Raw genomic sequence first — 19,805 nt, 5'->3', positions numbered from 1 at the left:
GTCTTTTTGGACTCTACAGTGCTATTTGTTAAATGAAAACAGTTGGACAGTTGGTATCAAGTGTGGTCCCATAACAAAAACATTAAACCTGGACTGAAGAATAGTGCTCTAGCAGAGTCCACAATGCATTATAATAGAGATTCATTATGTTTTCAAATCTTGTAAAAGATCAATTTTCAAAAGTTGCTTAGACAAATATAAAAAATATAATTTGCTTCACCTCCTGTCTTTTCTTGATAATATTAGTTCCTATAATAAATAGGCCTATAAGTAGCAAGCAATAGGAGACTGTAAATTATAGCTGCTGAGCAGTACTGTACACAAAACTCTCTTTATTTTTTTATTGGACAAGGCTTTGATTTTTGCTCACAGCTGAGCACCAAAGGTTTTGTCAGTTTTTTTGCTCTGTGGCATGTCAGTCTCTATCTTCAAAGAACAAGTCACTTCAGAGATAACGTCTTCAGATGATGTCATTTGAAATCCAAACCCAAGTATGCATATATGTGCGTCAGAATTCCCACTGGTCAGGTGACTTTTTTAGTGATGATAAGATGGGAGATTATTTTTACTAGGTCTTGTGGAATATAATGAGTGTGACCAGTGTCTCCAGAAATTGTACAACTGTTACATTAAACATAATGTGTTTTCACAGCTCACACAGATATAGTACAGTTAATTCTGGGTGGTTGCTGTCATCCATCACATCAACCTTCTTTCTTACTATTTGAGTTCACATGCTTGTTTCACATGGCGGTGTCAGGCTTCCATCCGGAACAATGTGATTTTCTCGTTTTTCTTCACTTTGTGCTGCTCCCTCGATGTCCTCTTCTTCCAGGGTAACTGGCTCCTGTGTGCAGTTGCAAGTGCTAGATTTAGATGACAGTGGAAAAGCAGCACTGCCTGGGCCAGCACCAGAGCTCTCATTGTGATTCCTCCCCTGGTGGCTTAAGCCTGTGAGCTGTCCTTCACCTTCTAAGCTCTTAGCAATTGAGCCTTCACTTCCCCCCTGTGAAATGCTTGGGACGACAGACTGCTGGACCAGGGCCGGAGATTGCAGAGTTGCCAATGGAGACTTAGCTTCCTGTGTTGCAGAACCAGGAGATGGAGAGTACCTGGACACAATGTCATCAGAATGCAGTTGAGCAAATTTAGATGAGCCAGTGGAGGCAGGGGTTGCCACAGGTGTCATCACTGCCATAAGCATGTCATCTTGGGTCTCAATGAAGTCAACCTTGAGGGCCCTTGTCTTATGAGGGCTGCTATAATCTTGCAAAGACTTATACATGGTGTCACTGGTATCCTCACTCTTTGGTTCCATATCTGTGTCTCCAGCCACATTTTCTCTAGGGCTAGACACAAACTCATATAAACCCTCCTTGATCATGGTCATTGGCTGCAGGCTATCAGAGCCTCGGTTCACCTCCTTTGCACTGATCTGACTTAGATCCAAGGGAGGGGGTATACGCTGCTGTTTAATGCCAGTTTGACCTTCAGCACAAGGGAGCAGAGAACATCTTTCACCCCTCTCAGCTGAAAAATCATCTGCCACATTAGGAAATTTTGTGGTAGTGCTTACTTTGGGTGAGGTTTGCCTGGCTTGGGAGGAAGTTAGTGCATTCATCTCAATTTGCTCCTCTATTATTTTTTCCTGGTGTTCCTGTAAAGCTGCACTCTTGTTGTAAGCATCTTCAAGCCGCTTTGCACTGAGATGTTGAGGGGTGGTTTTGTTAGATGAGGGCTTGACGCGATGAGGGGAACCTAGCTGAGTCACTTCTTGGTAATGTTGAGATCTACCTGGGCTACCCACATCTGCATTGGAGTAATGCTTGTGGTAACTCCAGCGATTGGGTGACAGGTGATTGTCCACTGGACATTTACTGTCCTCTCTTTTTTCCACCAACACATCTGTGAGTTCCATACTACGAGCAAAAGCATCCTTCAGGTTTATAGAAATAATGCTTCCACTCCTTTTGGCTCTTTCCAGAGCTTCCCTTCTTTTAATGGCCTTCTCTTGCCTCTTCTGCTCTCTGTAGAACTCTGAGAAGTTGTTCACAATGATTGGGATAGGAAGGGCAATGACCAATACACCTGCTATACAGCAGAGTCCTCCAACAATCTTGCCCAGAAGCGTTTGTGGGTAAATGTCTCCATAACCAACAGTTGTCATGGTAATTGTAGCCCACCAGAAGGAAGCAGGAATACTGGTGAATTTAGTGGAGTCTTCATCCTTCTCAGCAAAGAACACTAAACTTGAGAAGATCATAATGCCCATGGCTAAGAAAAGGATCAGCAGACCTAGCTCATTATAGCTCCTTCGCAAAGTGAAGCCCAAAGACTGTAGTCCTGTTGAATGCCTAGCCAATTTCAGGATCCTAAGTATCCTCATAATACGAAAGATCTGGACCACACGGCGCACATTCTGGAACTGCATCACACTTTTGTTAGATTCCGTTAGGCAAAGAGTCACATAGTAAGGCAGGATAGCCATTAAATCAATGATGTTTAGAGGTGCTTTGATAAAATTCCACTTGTTGGGGGCAGACAATAGGCGTAGCATATATTCCATGGTGAACCAGGCAATGCAAACTGCTTCAACATGGGCTAGACTGGGGTTATCATTGAACTGGCCAAATTCATCTACAACCTGCAGCTCTGGTAGGGTGTTGAGGGACAATGAAATAGTGGAAATGATGATGAACAGGATGGAGATCATGGCCAAAATCTGCAAGACAAAGACACAATTGTAGGTTATCATATTAGCTCTTTTGTTTCGAGTATATCATGAACTTGTACAGAATGCAGAGTCTGCATAGTCTTACTGTCACCTGTAACCCAGGGATCATGGCATTACCCTGCTAGCTTTTAAGCAGCTGTAGTGTAGATGCAGAAGGTTACTGCTTAAACAGGAGCTCAGGGGTAATATTACTAGCTAGACTTTGGTATTATTGGAGAAACTGAGATAGAATTGCTGCTATGGCAACTGTTTGTTGCCAGCTATTGCCAATAGCATCCTTTGTCTTCCTAGTGATAAGCTGTACAAAATGAACACACAGCAAGCAATCCAGCACGTTTCAAAATGAGAGCAGGTCAAGTCAAGAGCTCTGTTTCTTTGTGCGTTAACAAGTGATTTGATAAAAAAAAATTAGAATAGACTGGTCTTAGACAAAGACAAAGGCCCGTGTACAAGAACACTATCAAAAGGATTCCACATTTATTCTAAAGTGATGCATTCACTGGTCAGAAACAGCTGGAGGTAAAAAAAAAGGAAAAACAAATTTTTTTAAAAGTAATTTCTCATGTTCTACAGTGTTGTCTAAAAGATTTTATCAGTTCATGAATATGAACATAGGAATTCATGGAAACTGGCTTCATGTAAATAGAGCCTTCATTGTAAATAGAAATAGACAATATCAGAGTACATTGTGACAGCGGCCCAACAACTGACACGCCATTCCACCTCCAGACTTAATAGCTTTATGTGAATCTAGTAAATGAATATACATACGTAAGTATAAGAGCATTTAATCATAATAAATAAACTGTATGATTCAATTACTCTGTGTAGAAATGTGAGATATAACACATTATTTTACACATTATTATAATTCACATGATAATATAAAGTCAAACAATACTGATATATATATTGCAGGGGTCCTCAAACAAGGGCCCCCAAACTGACAGAGAGATTGAGCAGGGCTCCCCATATATATATATATATATATATATATATGTATATATATATATATATATTGTATAAATGTTTTATGAAACCTAGTGGTATGTATAAACATACTGTACGTTGTTATTGTGCTTTCAATATTAAGCTATTCAAATACTATTGTAAACATGTACACTGCTATTTATAAAAATACCTTGTCAACTGATCATATATATTCACTACAAAGTGTTGCATTTATGTTAATGTGTATTTACAGTAAAGGTCAACAGATATGGGTTTTTATATGGCCAATACCAATTGTTAGAAATCAGGATGGACGATGGATGACCGATAAATGAGGCCGGAGTTTTGTTTTCTTTTTGATCTCCGTATGATAAAATATCATACGGAGATCAATCTGTTTTGTCTGCAGAGTCTGGAGGTGCTGACATTCACTGCAATTCCCTGGTGTCAGCTCAGTGAAATGCTGTCATAAGGATTAAGTCTCTGTTCAGCCATCACACTGTCATTATTAAAATAATACATTAGAACAAACAACTTGTTGCACCTAGGAGGAGTACTGTCAGCTCCATGAAGTCTAATCACTCTTTTGTACATTAAACATCTGTCTTTAACACATGCACGCTGCCCCTACAGCAGCTCTCCTGCTTGAGCATGCGTGTGTGTGCACATTTATATTACTAATGGGTCCTGTTGTTCAGGTTTACAAATGAATAGTAGACTGTGTAAATAGGTGTGGTTACATACCTGTGAATTTATACAATCTGTCAACTTGCCTTGACGTTTAGCCCCATGTTTTTTGTGACCGGATAAATAAGATCAAGTAGCCTAACTAAAATGCCTGAAATATTTGCCTATTTCTATTTTTTTGCAATGTACAGCTCACTTCTGCTTCACATTAGAACGGTCTTTGAGAGTATCATATATATATATATATATATATATATATATATATATATATATATATATAGACATTGTGAGCGCTAAATATAACACGTCATATGTAACCACTTCAATATTCAGTGCCCTGAAATATAACAATTTGACCCTAACAGTTTTCTCCCAGGAAGTTATGTGTTATGTTGGCCATTTATCGGCCATGCCTATTATCAGAAAAAACTTTATTAATCCCAGGGGAAATATTGCTTATTGACCTCTAATTTAAAGAAATGTAAGTTTGTGGGTAAATATATTTTAAAAACAACAGCAGGTAGCATGGACCCCCTGTTGAAGATTGTACTACTCCTACCAACAACACGAACACAGCTGTAAGCATTACTAAAGCTAAGTTTGGCATACATTAGATTAGACTCACTAACTGCTACAAATGTCATTTTATACTATACTAATAATAATAACCACATATATATATAGATATCCCATACAGCCAATGGATACAGTTGTATGAGACCCCCTGGCTGACTGAGGGTGACTTACATATTCTACAATAATGTGGCAGCTGATGGATGATTTCTTTATAATAGCTCTCTATAGCTAACTGTATGCATGAGTGTGTGCATGCGTGAGTGCAACCAAGTGTGTGGCTGTATGTAAGAATTTCTTTCTGGAACGATGACAACAATTTTAAACGTGTTTAACTCATGATTATTATCAGGTCACGGACTGCATTTTGTTCTGATGAAGTTGTTACTGTGACACTGCAACGATTATGTGCTGATTATTTTATTACTGCAGTAGCAAGTGGTAAGTTTTTATTTTTTATATGATGATAAGACGAGCAGGGAGTGATATTGCTATTAACTCCTGTCAAAAAGAACCTCAGTAACCTTACAGCCTTCTAAAAAAAAATATCCTCTGGCGGGCACAGTAATGTCCAAGCCGAATGAGGTAGTGGAAGCATGTGTAGTCCAAGTCTTCTCTCTGCAGCCCTTGCTAGGACATTTCAGGATAATTGTAATAGGATTGTGTTCCTATCTATAGAAAGGATAGAGAGAGGTTAGAAGTGGTTACTCATTCTTTCCTCTTCAACAGGAAGAGTCAAGCAATGGCTGGACACCATAACATGCCATAAAATAATTGTCACTGTCACTTGTCATAGTTGATATTTATTGATGATCAGTATCTAAATTAAAAAAATAAAGAAATGAACGTATTTCAATTATTTTTATTAATAATTAGTATTTAGAATTATTTCTATAATAAATGCTTTATGAATCTGTTATGCAACATTTGTGTAGATATATCTGCACCAGGCAAGCTAGAAGAAGAACCTGAAAGAAAGATGAGCATGAAGATAAATAGAAAGCCTAAGAGAGACAGGGCAAAGGGAGGTAGAGGACAGGTGTATCAAAGTGTGGCCACTCTGCGGCGTCTTAATGGCTTAATGGCAGCCAAATGCTGTGACCTTGGCACCCAGGGCAGATTTTAAGCAGTACCAGGAACACACAAGCTGCTTTAGAAGCTCTACAGTAGGAAGGCTCCACATTTGAGATTCAGATCAGCAGACATGGAGCTGAGTCTTGATGGTTTAAACAGCTCTAAAGTGTTTTATTGATGTAACACTTTGTTAGCAACTCACTCTGACAGGCAGCAGGGATCATATATCTGCCATATGACCTCTAACTCTTCAGTAAGTTTGGTTTAAAAAACCCAAAAAACCCCCGGGCCTGTAATGCTAGAACTTGGGTCTTCTGGAATGATACCTCAGTAGGTTCAAGTGAAAGCTCTGATCCTAGCTGGCCAGGGATTGAATCAAGTAAAGCATTTAAAGCATCTGACTAGGGCGTCATTAAAAGCTATTTAGTTTTCTCATCTAAACCCACCCAGAAACAGATCAGGGCCTTGGCCTTCCACAGTTCTCTATCTATTCCCCTATATGTCAGAACCCCTGCTTTATCGATGCAGCCTTTATGCAATGGTCAGAAAAGGGTCTGTCTGTAATGTAATCTTTACATTAACAACAGGTTTGCATCTGTTCTGCAACTTCTGACTAAATGTTATCTATCCCCTGGGCACTTTTCCAGTATCTCCGCATCAGGAATTTTGCAAGGCAGTCAATAATTCCCTATCAGCATGCTTTTTATGAGCTTGTGTTGAGGAATCCCAACTCTAAACACCTTATCTCACAATTTCTTTTTCTTTTTCCAGTGGCTACCTCCTCACTTCACATTAAGGTGGCATGGGTTAAAGAATTAATAAAGGTACTGATATTTCAGATAACCTGTATACAACAGGACTGGAGCAAATCAAAGCATGCTCTGTTAACGCTAGACTCCAAATCATCCAGTTTGAAGTTATTCATTATCTGCATTATTAAGAGACCAAACATATTTGGACCTTTTGTTCTATCGCTGCTATGTGTGATAAATGTTGCTCAATAATGGGGCGCCCTAAGCTTGACACAATTTGGACTGATATCTTTTAATCTGTGCAGCACCATCTACAATAGAAGGATGACTCCTGACAGCCCTTTAGTGATATTAGGGTGCTCCAATCCATTATTACCTCTTTCCCCACACTGCAGCACGCGGTAATGTTTAGTTTGGGTATTGCTAAATGAATGATTCTAAGGGAATGGAAATCCGCCTCTCCTTCTTGTTCTAAGAAATGTCTCAATGAGTTGGTTTCCTGTCTGTAGTTTCCTGTCTGTCTGAAGAAGTGTGTTACACACTTTTGGATGCCCACTCCAAATACCTCGCCATTTGGGGTCTTTTTATAGATCATGTCAACAAAGGAAAAGGACAATCTCTGCACATGATTTAAACAGACTAGTGCACTTGGCTTGGCACTTATCCCTGCCTCTTCTGCTCCTTCATGGTGACTTGCTTTTAATACAGATTTCCCTTTGGACACTTCATATAGTATACAAAGAGTTGTGTTTTGCACAAATACTAGAAATTGATTAGAAGAGCTTAAGATTGGTTGACAATGATCACGGAGAAGTGAACACAAAGGAAATCAGAAAGATTTCTAGAATAAGAAAGCACAAACTGAAATGAAAGACACATTGAAGTGACTGGGCAGAGAAACCTAAGCTCTAATCAATATGTCTAAGTATTTCTGGAACAACAGGCACAGGATATATTGGACTGCTGCTATTTCTGCAGTCATCACATTTTATTTCTAAAGCCACTTCCTACACCAGTCAAAGAGTTTTATGTGAGCTCATTCATATAAGCATTAATCTGAGATTAACAGCATATTTATTAAGAATTGTTTATGCTTTAGTAGTAGTTTATATCCCACTTTCCATCAACAAATCCCTAAATCAAATCTCCTCCATGTTCTGATAATGCTCTCATGTTTGTTGGAGGCACTCTGTCTTTTGTACTCTGCCATCATGTTGAGGGCAGGTAATGCTCTCATCTGCTACATAACAGCAGACATTATGTCAGAACTAAGTGCAGTTTTTCAAATTATTAAAATCAATGTATGTTAATTGTCATTATCTTATTTGTTTGTATTAATTGCATTTGAGGTTTGGAAAGAGGACCTGTGCCAAATTGTTTCAAACTTGTAGCAAAATTGTCCTAAAGACAAACATTACAGATAGGTATCGTGAACTCTCCATATTTACAATACTGGTATCATTGCTTAGCGCACACATACAACCTTTTTTACTGTCCTGAGTTTTACTTTAGATTAAGTGATTCATTGAAAATGTTTGCAAAAATTCTACATTTTCAACATAAAAAAAAAAAATAAACAAAAAAAAATTAACAAACTGATACAAAATCAGACATGGAGTAGAAAGTAGTGTATACAAATTGAATGTACAGTGTTTCGCACTGACCCTGTCAGCCTGTTAGAGTCTCTGCATTATAGAGAGTTTTTTCTTTTCTGCACACGTGTTCAAAGACAAAGACAACAAAAGTGGTATTGTAGGAAAATGAATAATTCCTCTAACCTCATGATCCCTCATCTTTAAGATCTGCTCTTAAGCCACAGATTGTGAGCCAGCTTCTCTAAAGGTGTTTTGATAAAAAAAAATACTTTTGATCTTGTCTGGTGCATTGTTTTTAGTCCCTAACAATCAAACAAGTATAGATTCTGATTTAATTACTGCCCATTAAACTCTCTAACCACCGTGACATCGATTGTCACAGAAGTAAGACATACCACCTCCCCCCACTTCCTCCTGCAGGTCAGACAGTGGACAGGACTCACCATGCAACCTGCCAACAGTTAGTGTATTTGTAGCAGCAGCAGCAGGCCTGGTAAAAGCCCCAAAGGAGATTAAGGAATACTCCTAAGTCATACTGTACGTGTGTGTGTGACTTAGGGTCACCTGCATGCAGCCACACACACACACACACACACACACACTGTCATAGCTTCCTTCCACCTCTTCCCCCGATTTTGTTTTTTATGTTTGTGCAAATTGTGTAAGAGGTGTCTTTGTCACTTTGTCACATCTGAAGTTTCTTTAAGCTATAATGGAATTACTGAAATGTCAAAAGGGATTACATGTACTTGACAGACTGAGAAGAAAGAAAATCTGTTTTGAATATGCGTGAACATGTGTGTATATGTGACTGACAACATAAGATGCAGAGGAACATGTTAAAAAAATATAATCAGAGCCAAAAATAAGAAGATTACACAGATTACATAAAGTGCATGCAACTAATCTCTATTATTGGAACATTTAATACTAATATTATCCAATGAAACTCCAAACTAATATGGATAGTTGTCCATCTGGACTCTGTGTGTATATGTGTGTATGTGTGTGTTCTTGCCCAAACAATGCACCATGTTTTCAAAATGGCCAGGTAATGCTTCTTTTCTAATCAGCAACAGCACTGAGCTGGTCATGTCACAAGGAAGCAGCACTCTGATTGGTTGGATGCTGAGCTGCATCACTGCTGCTACAGTGACACCCAGCTAGTGTCAGAACAGAGTTGCCTAAGCAGCTTCCCTCCTGCTGACTCTACGGTTCCAACGTAGTCACATGGACCTTTGAAGGCCAGTGCTGTTTTTAGATTGGAGAACTATCTGTGGACATTGGAACATCAAACTACACAAAAATGCATTTACACATACAGTATACATCTATGCACATCACAGAAATATACAGATTATTTATCACATAGTAACACTAACAACATGCAGGACAAGATTTCAGAAAATATTATATAAATTCACAGTGGTCTGGTGCTGAATAAAAGCCCCTAAGGTGTCTCTGATGCCACACTGCCTCTTCATTCCTCATCATTCACAACCAGAGACCACACCATCAAGCTATAACGCTGAATAATATATACATTTAATTTACACGGATATGTAGAAGTAAATAAAGTTTAAAGGATTTTTTTTTATTTCGATCAAAGTAGGTTGACGGATTATCAAAAAGCCCAAGTAAAGTCACAGCTTCAAAAAAAACAAGGATGAGGATAAAAACATTAGCTCATTTTAAAGTCGTAGAGGCCATGTGGGCTTATTGTTTAATTTCATGACAACATAGCTTCTTCCCTATTTCAATTTGTACCTGACTGATATGTCTATACATTAATTTCCATGGCAAACCGAAATGAATCTTTCCAAAGTAATGAAACACAGTGTACTGTCTATGTAAACCACTCACAATGTGGGTAATGGTAACATTCACACAGCACAATGATGAATGATCATCATAATGTGCTCCAGGAATACATCATGCTGCTACAGCCTGCTTGACCCCCAAGCCTCTGCAATATTTAGTGCTGTAGAAAGAGTAACAGACCTCACAGAACTTACCACCAAGTCAAACTGTGAAGCCCATCAGTAATGACTGCCACAAATCAATTAAGCATTCATATTTGGATTGCATTTGTTAAGTGAGCCTAAAGATAAAAGGACCTGTGTAAATCTTGCTGATTAAAACTGCAGTCTCTCCTGCTGCTGACAGTGCAGTTGGCGCAGACTGTTCTCTAGTCAATCAGCTGGAAACAGGGAATCAATTATCAACAGCCCCCTTCTACATCAGCTCTATCGGTCATAAGGGTTTTTCTTTTTCTTATTATACAGTCCCAACAAAAACATGAACCACTGTCATCATATGGTTTTGCCAACTTAGTCTAAACATCTAAACACAATTCTCCAACATGAGTGGAATTCTGTGTAGAAAACCTGTTCTGGCTCAGCTCAAAATCATTATGTGCCATCTTGCAATAAGTTTTCCTCTCCTCTCCTCTCCTCTCCTCTCCTCTCCTCCTTGTATTTCTTTTATTATATTATTTATATTTATTTCTTTTTTTATGCCTTTGCTGTATTCCTTCTACATTGATGAGACTTTACGGTATCATTCACTGCAGACAAATGTCTATTCCCATCATTAGTAATGGACTAATGTTCTGATTGCATTGTATTTTTAGGAGCTCTTTCTGCTTTGCTGCAGACAATAAAACAGGCACAGCAATCTTGCTGTAGTAAACACACTGTCAAATGACTCTAAGCTTGCAGTGTGTCTTACACAACATCTAGAAAAAAGTGTCTCACTGACAACATGCAACATGTAGTACACACTTTACACACTAAGCCTATCATATTGTAAATCCATACAGTATTTTTCATCAGATGAAAAAGTCACTGCATAACACGCAGAAAAGTGTTTAACCTCAACAAAATGCATTCATCACCATCACAACACAACGTGGTCTAAATAAAGATAAACAAGATACACATTTCTGTGTGCTTTGGAGAGCTCAAATTAAATCCTGTTTACTTTTGCTATAAAAATACTAAATTGCTTAACTCAAATGTTAAATGAACTTGAACTTTGTTGCTGAACTAAAATTGTTAAATGGCTGTCTGACATTTTCCCCGCCTAAATATACTGCTCAACTTTTGCTCCCCACTTTTGCAAGTTACTGTTATGACCTTTCCTGTGTTGATGAAGATTCTTAGTCATCCAGGTCATTTTCATTCAAAGAACTGATACAGCTGCTTGGAGGAGCAGCGAAAGGTCTTCAAGAAAGACCTTCACTTTGCAGCTAAGAGGTTCACAGGGGTTTTCCCTCTCACCTCTACAGTGTCAGTATCTCTATGAATAGGCATCTAAACAACTTTTGTTGTATACCTGGATTTTATTTTCACCTTCTTGATAATCACAGACTTATTGTCAACACTTCTGACAGGGATATCTGGACTGTGTTGACTGGATCCTGACAGAGTCACTGCCTGTAAGGCATAGAAACTATATATTCATTTTTAATGTCCACATAACTAGCTATTGTGTTTGAAAAAAGCAGGCACTTGGCATGTCATTGGCTGAACCATCTGTCTATCTATAACACGGCCATAGTTGCCAGTTCTTCCTCACAGGACGCTGATTAGTACAAACCACTGTGGATGAGCCACAAGCAGACAGCTTAAAGCCTGGCACGACCTCAGCCACCTCACAAGGTCCTTTGTATAATGGAGCCTCAAATTTACAGTACTGAGACATACTGGAAGGGTCAAACCTGTGTTGCTTTGATTTTCAAGTGCATTTAGCCCTTTAACATCTTTTACAAGGTGTGCTGTGTTGGGTGAAAGAATTTATTCTGCACCGTGTTAACATGCAGTGTGTTCAGATATATAAGTATTCATGTTTATATGTGTTTAGCGCTTAATAATGTGATTTTCATAAGTGTTTATGTGTTAGGAAGTTTTATAGAAAATCAAAGTAATTCGAGGATACTGAATGTATTAATAAGTAATTTCATAGTGTGTCATATAACTTTGTTTTCTGCAGTTCAGGCTGTGGCAGATGAGATCAGTTGTTTTTCTGCTCTCTGGAGAGAGCTCCGGTTGGTACGAGATGGTCATAAATTCAGACTAAGGACAGCAGCACCTTTGACCTGATAAAAGCCAGATTCTAAAGGAATGTGTTTTTCTCCTGAGTACCCAGTTTTATGGTCACCCCCAGATTGGACTCACAACCTATGAGATTTGAGGAATTGAAGTTTTACCTTATTTGGCAGTAAACACTAATGGTCTAGTTGCTGTATGAACCAGGGTCTGCAGGGGGGCGGTAGATGCCCCTGTGGGCCGGCAGGCAGGAACGCCCATGGGGTATATCAATGTGTGAATTCCATGTCCAGTTGTTGTTGCATTGTTCGTTGTTGCTGTGTGGTTGTTTGTTCTTGTTGGTTGTCCTGTTCTTGTGTTGTTCTTGTTTGGTTCTTTGTGTGCAACAACCCAGAGCTCTGCGACTCAGAATTTGCCTCATTGTTTAATAAATTATAATTTTGAGACCAGAATTTATCCGCTCCTTCCTTACAAACTAATTCAGGGGGTGATCAGAAGGAAACAAGGGGATTTTCACCCCGACAATTTGGCGCCCGAACAGGGACTTGAAGGAGTGTGGGTCAAATGACATCTTGCCTGACGGAGTGACTACTGGCTGGCCAATAATAACAAGGTAAGCAGATACCTGTTTAATCAAAATTCTGCACATTGGACAATCTAAATTAAGTAGTCACTGGGATGGGTACGGTGTTTTAGAGTTCAAATTGTAAGAGGCAGATTGTAAGTCTTAATAAGTGAAGTAAAAGAAAATGAGATGAAGTAAAAGAGAAAATGAGATGAAGTAAAAGAGAAAAAGGAAAAGTGACACTGAGAGAGATATTAACCAATTAAAAATAAAAAGAATAAAAAAAGGGTTAATACAATAACGTGAATGAGCGTTATGTCATTGGGAGTGGCATCCCCCGCTATATTTGGACGCAAATATAGATAAAGCTCGGTTGAAAGCCCGTGGGATTTGATGACCCCTGAAACGACAGTGATGACCGCCTAAAGCTTAAAAAATAAAAAAAAAGGGTCACACAGAGGAAAAGTGTCACAGTGATCACAAAATAATAAAGACAAAAAAAAGGATCACGAGAAAAGAGAAAAGAGAAGAAAATATATAGCCTATTGTTTAAGTTGTGTTTTATGTATTGAAAATTGTGTTTAATTGTTTTGACCTCGCGCCGTCGAGGAAAGGTGTTTACTCCGTGCCGTCGGAGAAGTGAGCGTGTTTGTGTAGGCCTAAGTGTGTGTGTTGCAGGTTGAATGAGTGTGTGTGTGTGTGTGAAAGTGTGTTTAGTGAAGGTGTGTGACTCTGTTGCCAGAGTCACAATGAGGGATAGGAGAAGGCACATATAGAAGGTACATTTTTAACATACAGCAGGTACGCAAGAAGGATTTGGTGAGTGGTAATCATGTCTACGTGGAAGACAATTGATGAACAGATGAGTAAGATGTTGAGCCATTGCTGCGGACAGGCAGGACCAGAGGGACAACAGAAGGCTGCAGCTGAGATGGAAGCAGCAGTGTGTACAGCAATGACAGGACAGGGAGTGAAAGGAGATGATAAAAAGCCACTAAAAAGTGTGATTGCAACAGCGGAGAATAAAGTTAAACTAGAGAGAGAGAGAAAGGAGGAGATTATTAGATTATTAGTGTTAGAGACAGTTGAGTTGAAGGAGGCAGTGCAGGCTGATGAGAGACGTAAGATTCTATATCAGGCATATCTGTGCTGCATAGATGATGATTGTAAGGAGTCTGGTAGTACCACTGACATTAAACAGGAAGTAGAGAGCGAGGGAACTCAGGGGGCGGAGATACCGCCTGCCTATTCACCAGCCTCTGCTGTAGCTTCTGCTTCGCCTCAGACCCCACTTCCTGGGATGTACCCCATCATGATTGTCCCTGATGGGAGGGGGCGAGTAACAGACAGACAGACAGGAGTGAACTCTAGTCAACTTGGTGCCCAGCAGCACTGGTATAGAAAGGCAAAAGAGGGGGGGGCCTTCCCCTGTTGCTTCAGCAGGCCCAGAAAAATGACCCTGATTTACCAGGAAGTGATTCTATTGCTTGGGAGAGACATGTTGTACACCATATGAATTTACACACAGACACAGAGACCATGGAGATGAAAGGGCTGCAGACACAATTATTAAAGCTGCAGTTAGCTCAAGCTAGAAAGAAAGCAGCATATCAGAGGAAAATGAAGAAATACACCCCTGCATCACAGAGGGTGGTTCAGCCTCAGCCTGCTCCCCCACCTTAGCCACAGTCCCCAGTTGTGGGAAATCTTGATATGTATTTAACCCCATCTTGGGTCACCCGCCCCCACTATCAAGGTGGGTGGGGTCAATATCATAGAGGAGGTAACTGGAGGGGAAAAGAGGGTGGCCGTGGGGGAGGGGGGCATGGAAAGGGTGGATACAGCGGTTTGAGTGGAGGTGACTGCTTCTATTGTGGAAAACCTGGCCACTGGGAAAGAGACTGTCACTACAAGCAGCCCCGTCAGTGACCACAAGGGGCTCCCTGGTATCCTCCCCAGGGAAATGGCTGTCAAAGATCACACCGGCATCTCAAATCATTTCGTCGGTTGGCTTCTTTTGGGAAACCTTTGCCATTCACAGAACTTGTGAAACTGTGTTAGCAGCACCACAGACATTGTTTCATTTGCTCCAGCTCATCACCAGTGAATTTGATGGGCAGAGACTTGTTGATCAAAACTGGAACCTCCATTATGTGCTCCCCAGATGGATTAATAGTGACTTTTCTTACTGGACAGACTTTTTATGCTCCCAGAGTGTTGGAGTAGCTGGACAGTGGCTGATGAGAACCACTACGATACAGATGTCTTGTGAAGATATCTGCTGGACTCGTTTTTACCTGAGTCTCCTTAAGGGGGCGGTCTCCTCAGTCTATTCCAGCTGTGGAAACCCTGGATAATGTCTTTCTGACTCTATAGGCTGTCCACTGATCCCTGTAGGTTATTCTCTTCTATGACAGGTGTGAGGATCTCTTCTATCAGGAGAGGTTCTACCTCCTAATGAGAGGGACTACATTGGTCCATCACAGCAGATAAATTGTTTGTGACTGAGGAGGGAGTAGCTGCTGACGTATAGTTAACACCAGAACAGTTTTAAATGGCTCAAAATGGCAGATAATAGTGTGCCACTTGTTTGCTTAGTAATTGTACCACACATAATATTATAGAATTAGGCTCCATGGTTAAGAAATGTAAAGCTATTTCTAATGAATAGGCACAGAGGATAGGTGTTTAGAATTCTTCATCCTTTAAAGCTTATTAGGTTGCCATTCATACAGTAGAGGCATAATAAGGCTCAGGAGATGTTAGCCACACTACCACATAACATCTGGTCTTCATCATTTACTGATGTAGGTTCTGTGCCTCCTGTACTCTTGTCTCTTTCATTGTCTCAACTTCCATACCGATCTGGCTCACCTAGATTACTTTTTATCTTGATGTTTCTGAAACAGGTGGAGTTGTGAATGGTGTTCTGTTTCAGAAAAAAGAGGGTGAGACAAGTATTAATGTATTTGAGTTTTAAACCGGATGATAAACTGTTTGATTAACTATTACATTCCACAGCATGGATTCCCAGAATGGATCTCATTTTAAGAGTTTAGACTTGGAAAAGGTGGAGCAGACTTTAGGCCTAAAACATAGGTATGGTGCAGTATATCAACCACAGTCACAGGGAAAAGTGGAAAGGATGAAACTAAAACCTAAAACAAAAATTGGCTAAAATCTGTGCACAGACCAAATTTATATGGGTTCAAGTATTGTCTATTGTATTGATGTTCTGTTAATCACGCCATATAATGTACACCCTATGAGCTTCTTACAGGTCGACAGTTTCCTGGACCAGCTGGCCGGCTGAGACTGAAGAAGTATGCAGTATGGTATTAATATAAACCATAATATAATGAATTTAAAGCTTTGGTGTTAGTATTTGTATTAAAGGAGAAAGGAGAGATGGAGAGTCCAGAAGGAGCCACACACAGCCGAGTGGGTCCTCCTGAAGGTGATAAAGAGAAAGTGGTCGGAGCCTAGGTGGACGGGACCATATCAGGTGGTACGGAGGACATCCCATGCTGTGTGGCTGAAAGGGAAAGGAGACACCTGGTATCACTGGAGCCAGGATGGACGCTGGCCGACATTAGAAGGAGCAGGAGGAGGATAAAATGAAAGGGGCAGAATAATCCCCTGAAACCAGGAGTGTGACCAGTAGGTAGTCTACCCTACTTGGTTGAAGAGGATGAGACGGTGAATACACATACATGAGCAATCATCAGGATCAGCGTGGGACTAAGAGTGATAGGCGAAGTTAAGCGCATCACTCCAACTAAGGGTGATAGGCGAAGTTAAGCGCATCACCCCACCAGGAGACGAACCACAGTCATCAGTAAGGTCAGCTGTCGAGAGGAAGGTCTAAAGTTTCAGGAGCAGAGGTTCTAGTTCCTGTGTCAAGAAGACTCCGGCTGACAAGATGGGACTGTGGGGTAACTGGAGGGTGTTGGGAGCTTGTGTTTTCATGTCTGTAGTTAGTGTATCTTTGACTTTTTCTGTGTAACATAATTTCGTGTGTACTTATTTTGTCAGTTTTCCAGGATCCAATGGTAAGTCAAATCCAGGGCCCAGCACACGCAGGGTGAGGAGAGCACCAGGGACAGGAGGAGATGTATGTGTGAGAAACAGGGGAGGTATAGAGTTAGACTACTATAAGGGTTCAGAGTTCTCTTTTATCTTTGATTTGTGCGCAGTAATCAACTGCGGGGGACATAATGTGTCGTGGAGACAGTATGGCGTCTATGTTTGTGGATTGGGGAGGCAGCACACAAATTGGGCACCTAAAAAAGCTAAAACCACCTCAGGCGGGCGGATCTTGTTCAGTGGGTATTTCCATATACAAAGAGATTGGAGCTGCACGCAGAATCCCATTATGTTATCAATTACTGGCCTGGACCACAACCCTTATGTTAAATCTTCCGGAGTGCCTGGCCAATGTTGGGACTCCTAACCCGACATTGTAGTCCATGATTACACTAAACTCACCCCGTTCGATGTATTAGCGTTATCTACCGGTTATGAGGATGGTAATATTTGGTTCAGATGGATGGTAAAACAGGTGAGGGAGCAAAATATGTCAGGTTGTGTTGCCTGTGCATCAGCGAGGCCCCACCTGAACCTGCCCCATTATATCCAGACGATGCATGGGGATTTGATTTCAGTACAGGACCGGATGACTTTGGATATGTTATTGGCAGAGAAAGGAGGTGTATGTGCTATGTTTGATGAAATGTGTTGTACTTTCATTCCCAATAACACTGCTTCCGACGGTAAGGTCACTAAAGCTTTAGAAGGTTTGAGAACTCTTTCCAGTACGTTGCATGAGCACTCAGGGATAGATAATCCCCTGGACGACTGGCTGATTAGGGTGCTGGGACCCTGGAAGGCGGTAGTATGGTATGTCACTAATCACTTCTTTTGCAGCATTTTTGGGTATTTTGACTACATGTGGTTGTTGTTATATTCCCTGTGTGCACTGTTTAGGTTACAGGTTAATTGTGTCAGCAATTGAAAAGCAGGATTCAGGTTTTCATTCTCCTTCATATCAGATGCCTCTGCTGGCAGCAGAGGTGCCCGTGCCAGGTGACGACGAGGAAGATTTGTTGTGAGCTCTTATAAGAGCTCAAAAGAGGGAATTGTTGGGTGAAAGAATTTATTCTGCACCGTGTTAACATGCAGTGTGTTCAGATATATAAGTATTCATGTTTATATGTGTTTAGCGCTTAATAATGTGATTTTCATAAGTGTTTATGTGTTAGGAAGTTTTATAGAAAATCAAAGTAATTCGAGGATACTGAATGTATTAATAAGTAATTTCATAGTGTGTCATATAACTTTGTTTTCTGCAGTTCAGGCTGTGGCAGATGAGATCAGTTGTTTTTCTGCTCTCTGGAGAGAGCTCCGGTTGGTACGAGATGGTCATAAATTCAGACTAAGGACAGCAGCACCTTTGACCTGATAAAAGCCAGATTCTAAAGGAATGTGTTTTTCTCCTGAGTACCCAGTTTTATGGTCACCCCCAGATTGGACTCACAACCTATGAGATTTGAGGAATTGAAGTTTTACCTTATTTGGCAGTAAACACTAATGGTCTAGTTGCTGTATGAACCAGGGTCTGCAGGGGGGCGGTAGATGCCCCTGTGGGCCGGCAGGCAGGAACGCCCATGGGGTATATCAATGTGTGAATTCCATGTCCAGTTGTTGTTGCATTGTTCGTTGTTGCTGTGTGGTTGTTTGTTCTTGTTGGTTGTCCTGTTCTTGTGTTGTTCTTGTTTGGTTCTTTGTGTGCAACAACCCAGAGCTCTGCGACTCAGAATTTGCCTCATTGTTTAATAAATTATAATTTTGAGACCAGAATTTATCCGCTCCTTCCTTACAAACTAATTCAGGGGGTGATCAGAAGGAAACAAGGGGATTTTCACCCCGACAGCTGCCACTACATGACAAGACAATTGATAAAATATTTAACCCTGCACTTCCATAACAGAGACAATCCCTCCCCACACTAATGTTTTAAATGCCATTGTGGAAGTTATATATAAATGTTTTGCCTCTAGGGAGCCTATATGTGTTTGTTGCTGTTGTTACCTTTGCAGCAACAGATGAGCTGGGCTTCTCCAACAGATCCCAGAGCTTCTGTCTCTTGTCTGGACAGCAGCCCTGGTCCTCCTCCTCTCCCTCCTTGTCCCTCAGCGTCTCTGCCTCCCTCCTCAGCTCCTCATTCATCTGTTCCTTCTTCTGGTGGTATCGCGCTTGACAACAGGACTCCAGGTATATTTCATCAATGCCCCAATAGTCCAGCTCCTGGCCGAAGGACAGAGCACACATCTCCTCCATCATGTGCAGCTTCCCTGTTCTGTAGAAGTTGAGGATGGAGGAGAAGGCCATTGGGTGCCGGTCAAAGAAGTACTCATTCTCAGTGAGGCTGTAGTCATCACAGATCTCCAGCAGTGACTCATGGGTGTTACAGTCTCTAAGTCGCCCCAGACGGGTTCGAGGAAGTCGGTCCAGTGTTCTCCACAGCACTTCATGTATGAGGCCTCCAACATTAAGCCTGACCCTCCGGGAACGGGCTTTGATACGGATGATGTCGATGGGCTCTGGGGGGAGCACTGGAGCTGCTGCAGGCCGGGGGTTGACTTTAGGGGTACTGAAGCTCACTCTGTCTGTCATGTTTGCTCTGACTGCAGTTTTCACACTGTTTTACTGTGGGGAGTGGCAGTGAATTGTATGTGTGTGGATTTGGAAAATGTCAGGATCAATAAGATGGCAGTCACTTGGGGGGAAGTTTGCCCAGGCCCAGAAAGCTCACCTGGCTGCGTT

The 19,805-nt window shown here is 40.9% G+C and overlaps 1 protein-coding gene across 1 annotated transcript; it reads right to left on the bottom strand.

Moving 5' to 3' along the window:
- Positions 1-730: 730 nt before the first annotated feature.
- LOC114449971 (potassium voltage-gated channel subfamily B member 2-like) lies at positions 731-19,655 on the bottom strand. The gene is made up of 2 exons (XM_028427857.1): positions 19,071-19,655; positions 731-2,722 (listed from the first exon to the last, which is right to left on the bottom strand). Exons 1-2 carry the CDS (start codon positions 19,653-19,655, stop codon positions 731-733), a joined length of 2,577 nt encoding a protein of 858 aa, XP_028283658.1.
- Between the last annotated feature and the right edge of the window lie 150 nt (positions 19,656-19,805).

The sequence above is a fragment of the Parambassis ranga genome, chromosome 17 (genome assembly GCF_900634625.1).
Source record: "Parambassis ranga chromosome 17, fParRan2.1, whole genome shotgun sequence".
NCBI classification, from domain to species: Eukaryota; Metazoa; Chordata; class Actinopteri; family Ambassidae; genus Parambassis; species Parambassis ranga.
The sequence above is the reverse complement of the archived record's forward strand: the minus strand, read 5'-3'. Positions and strand labels throughout refer to the sequence as shown.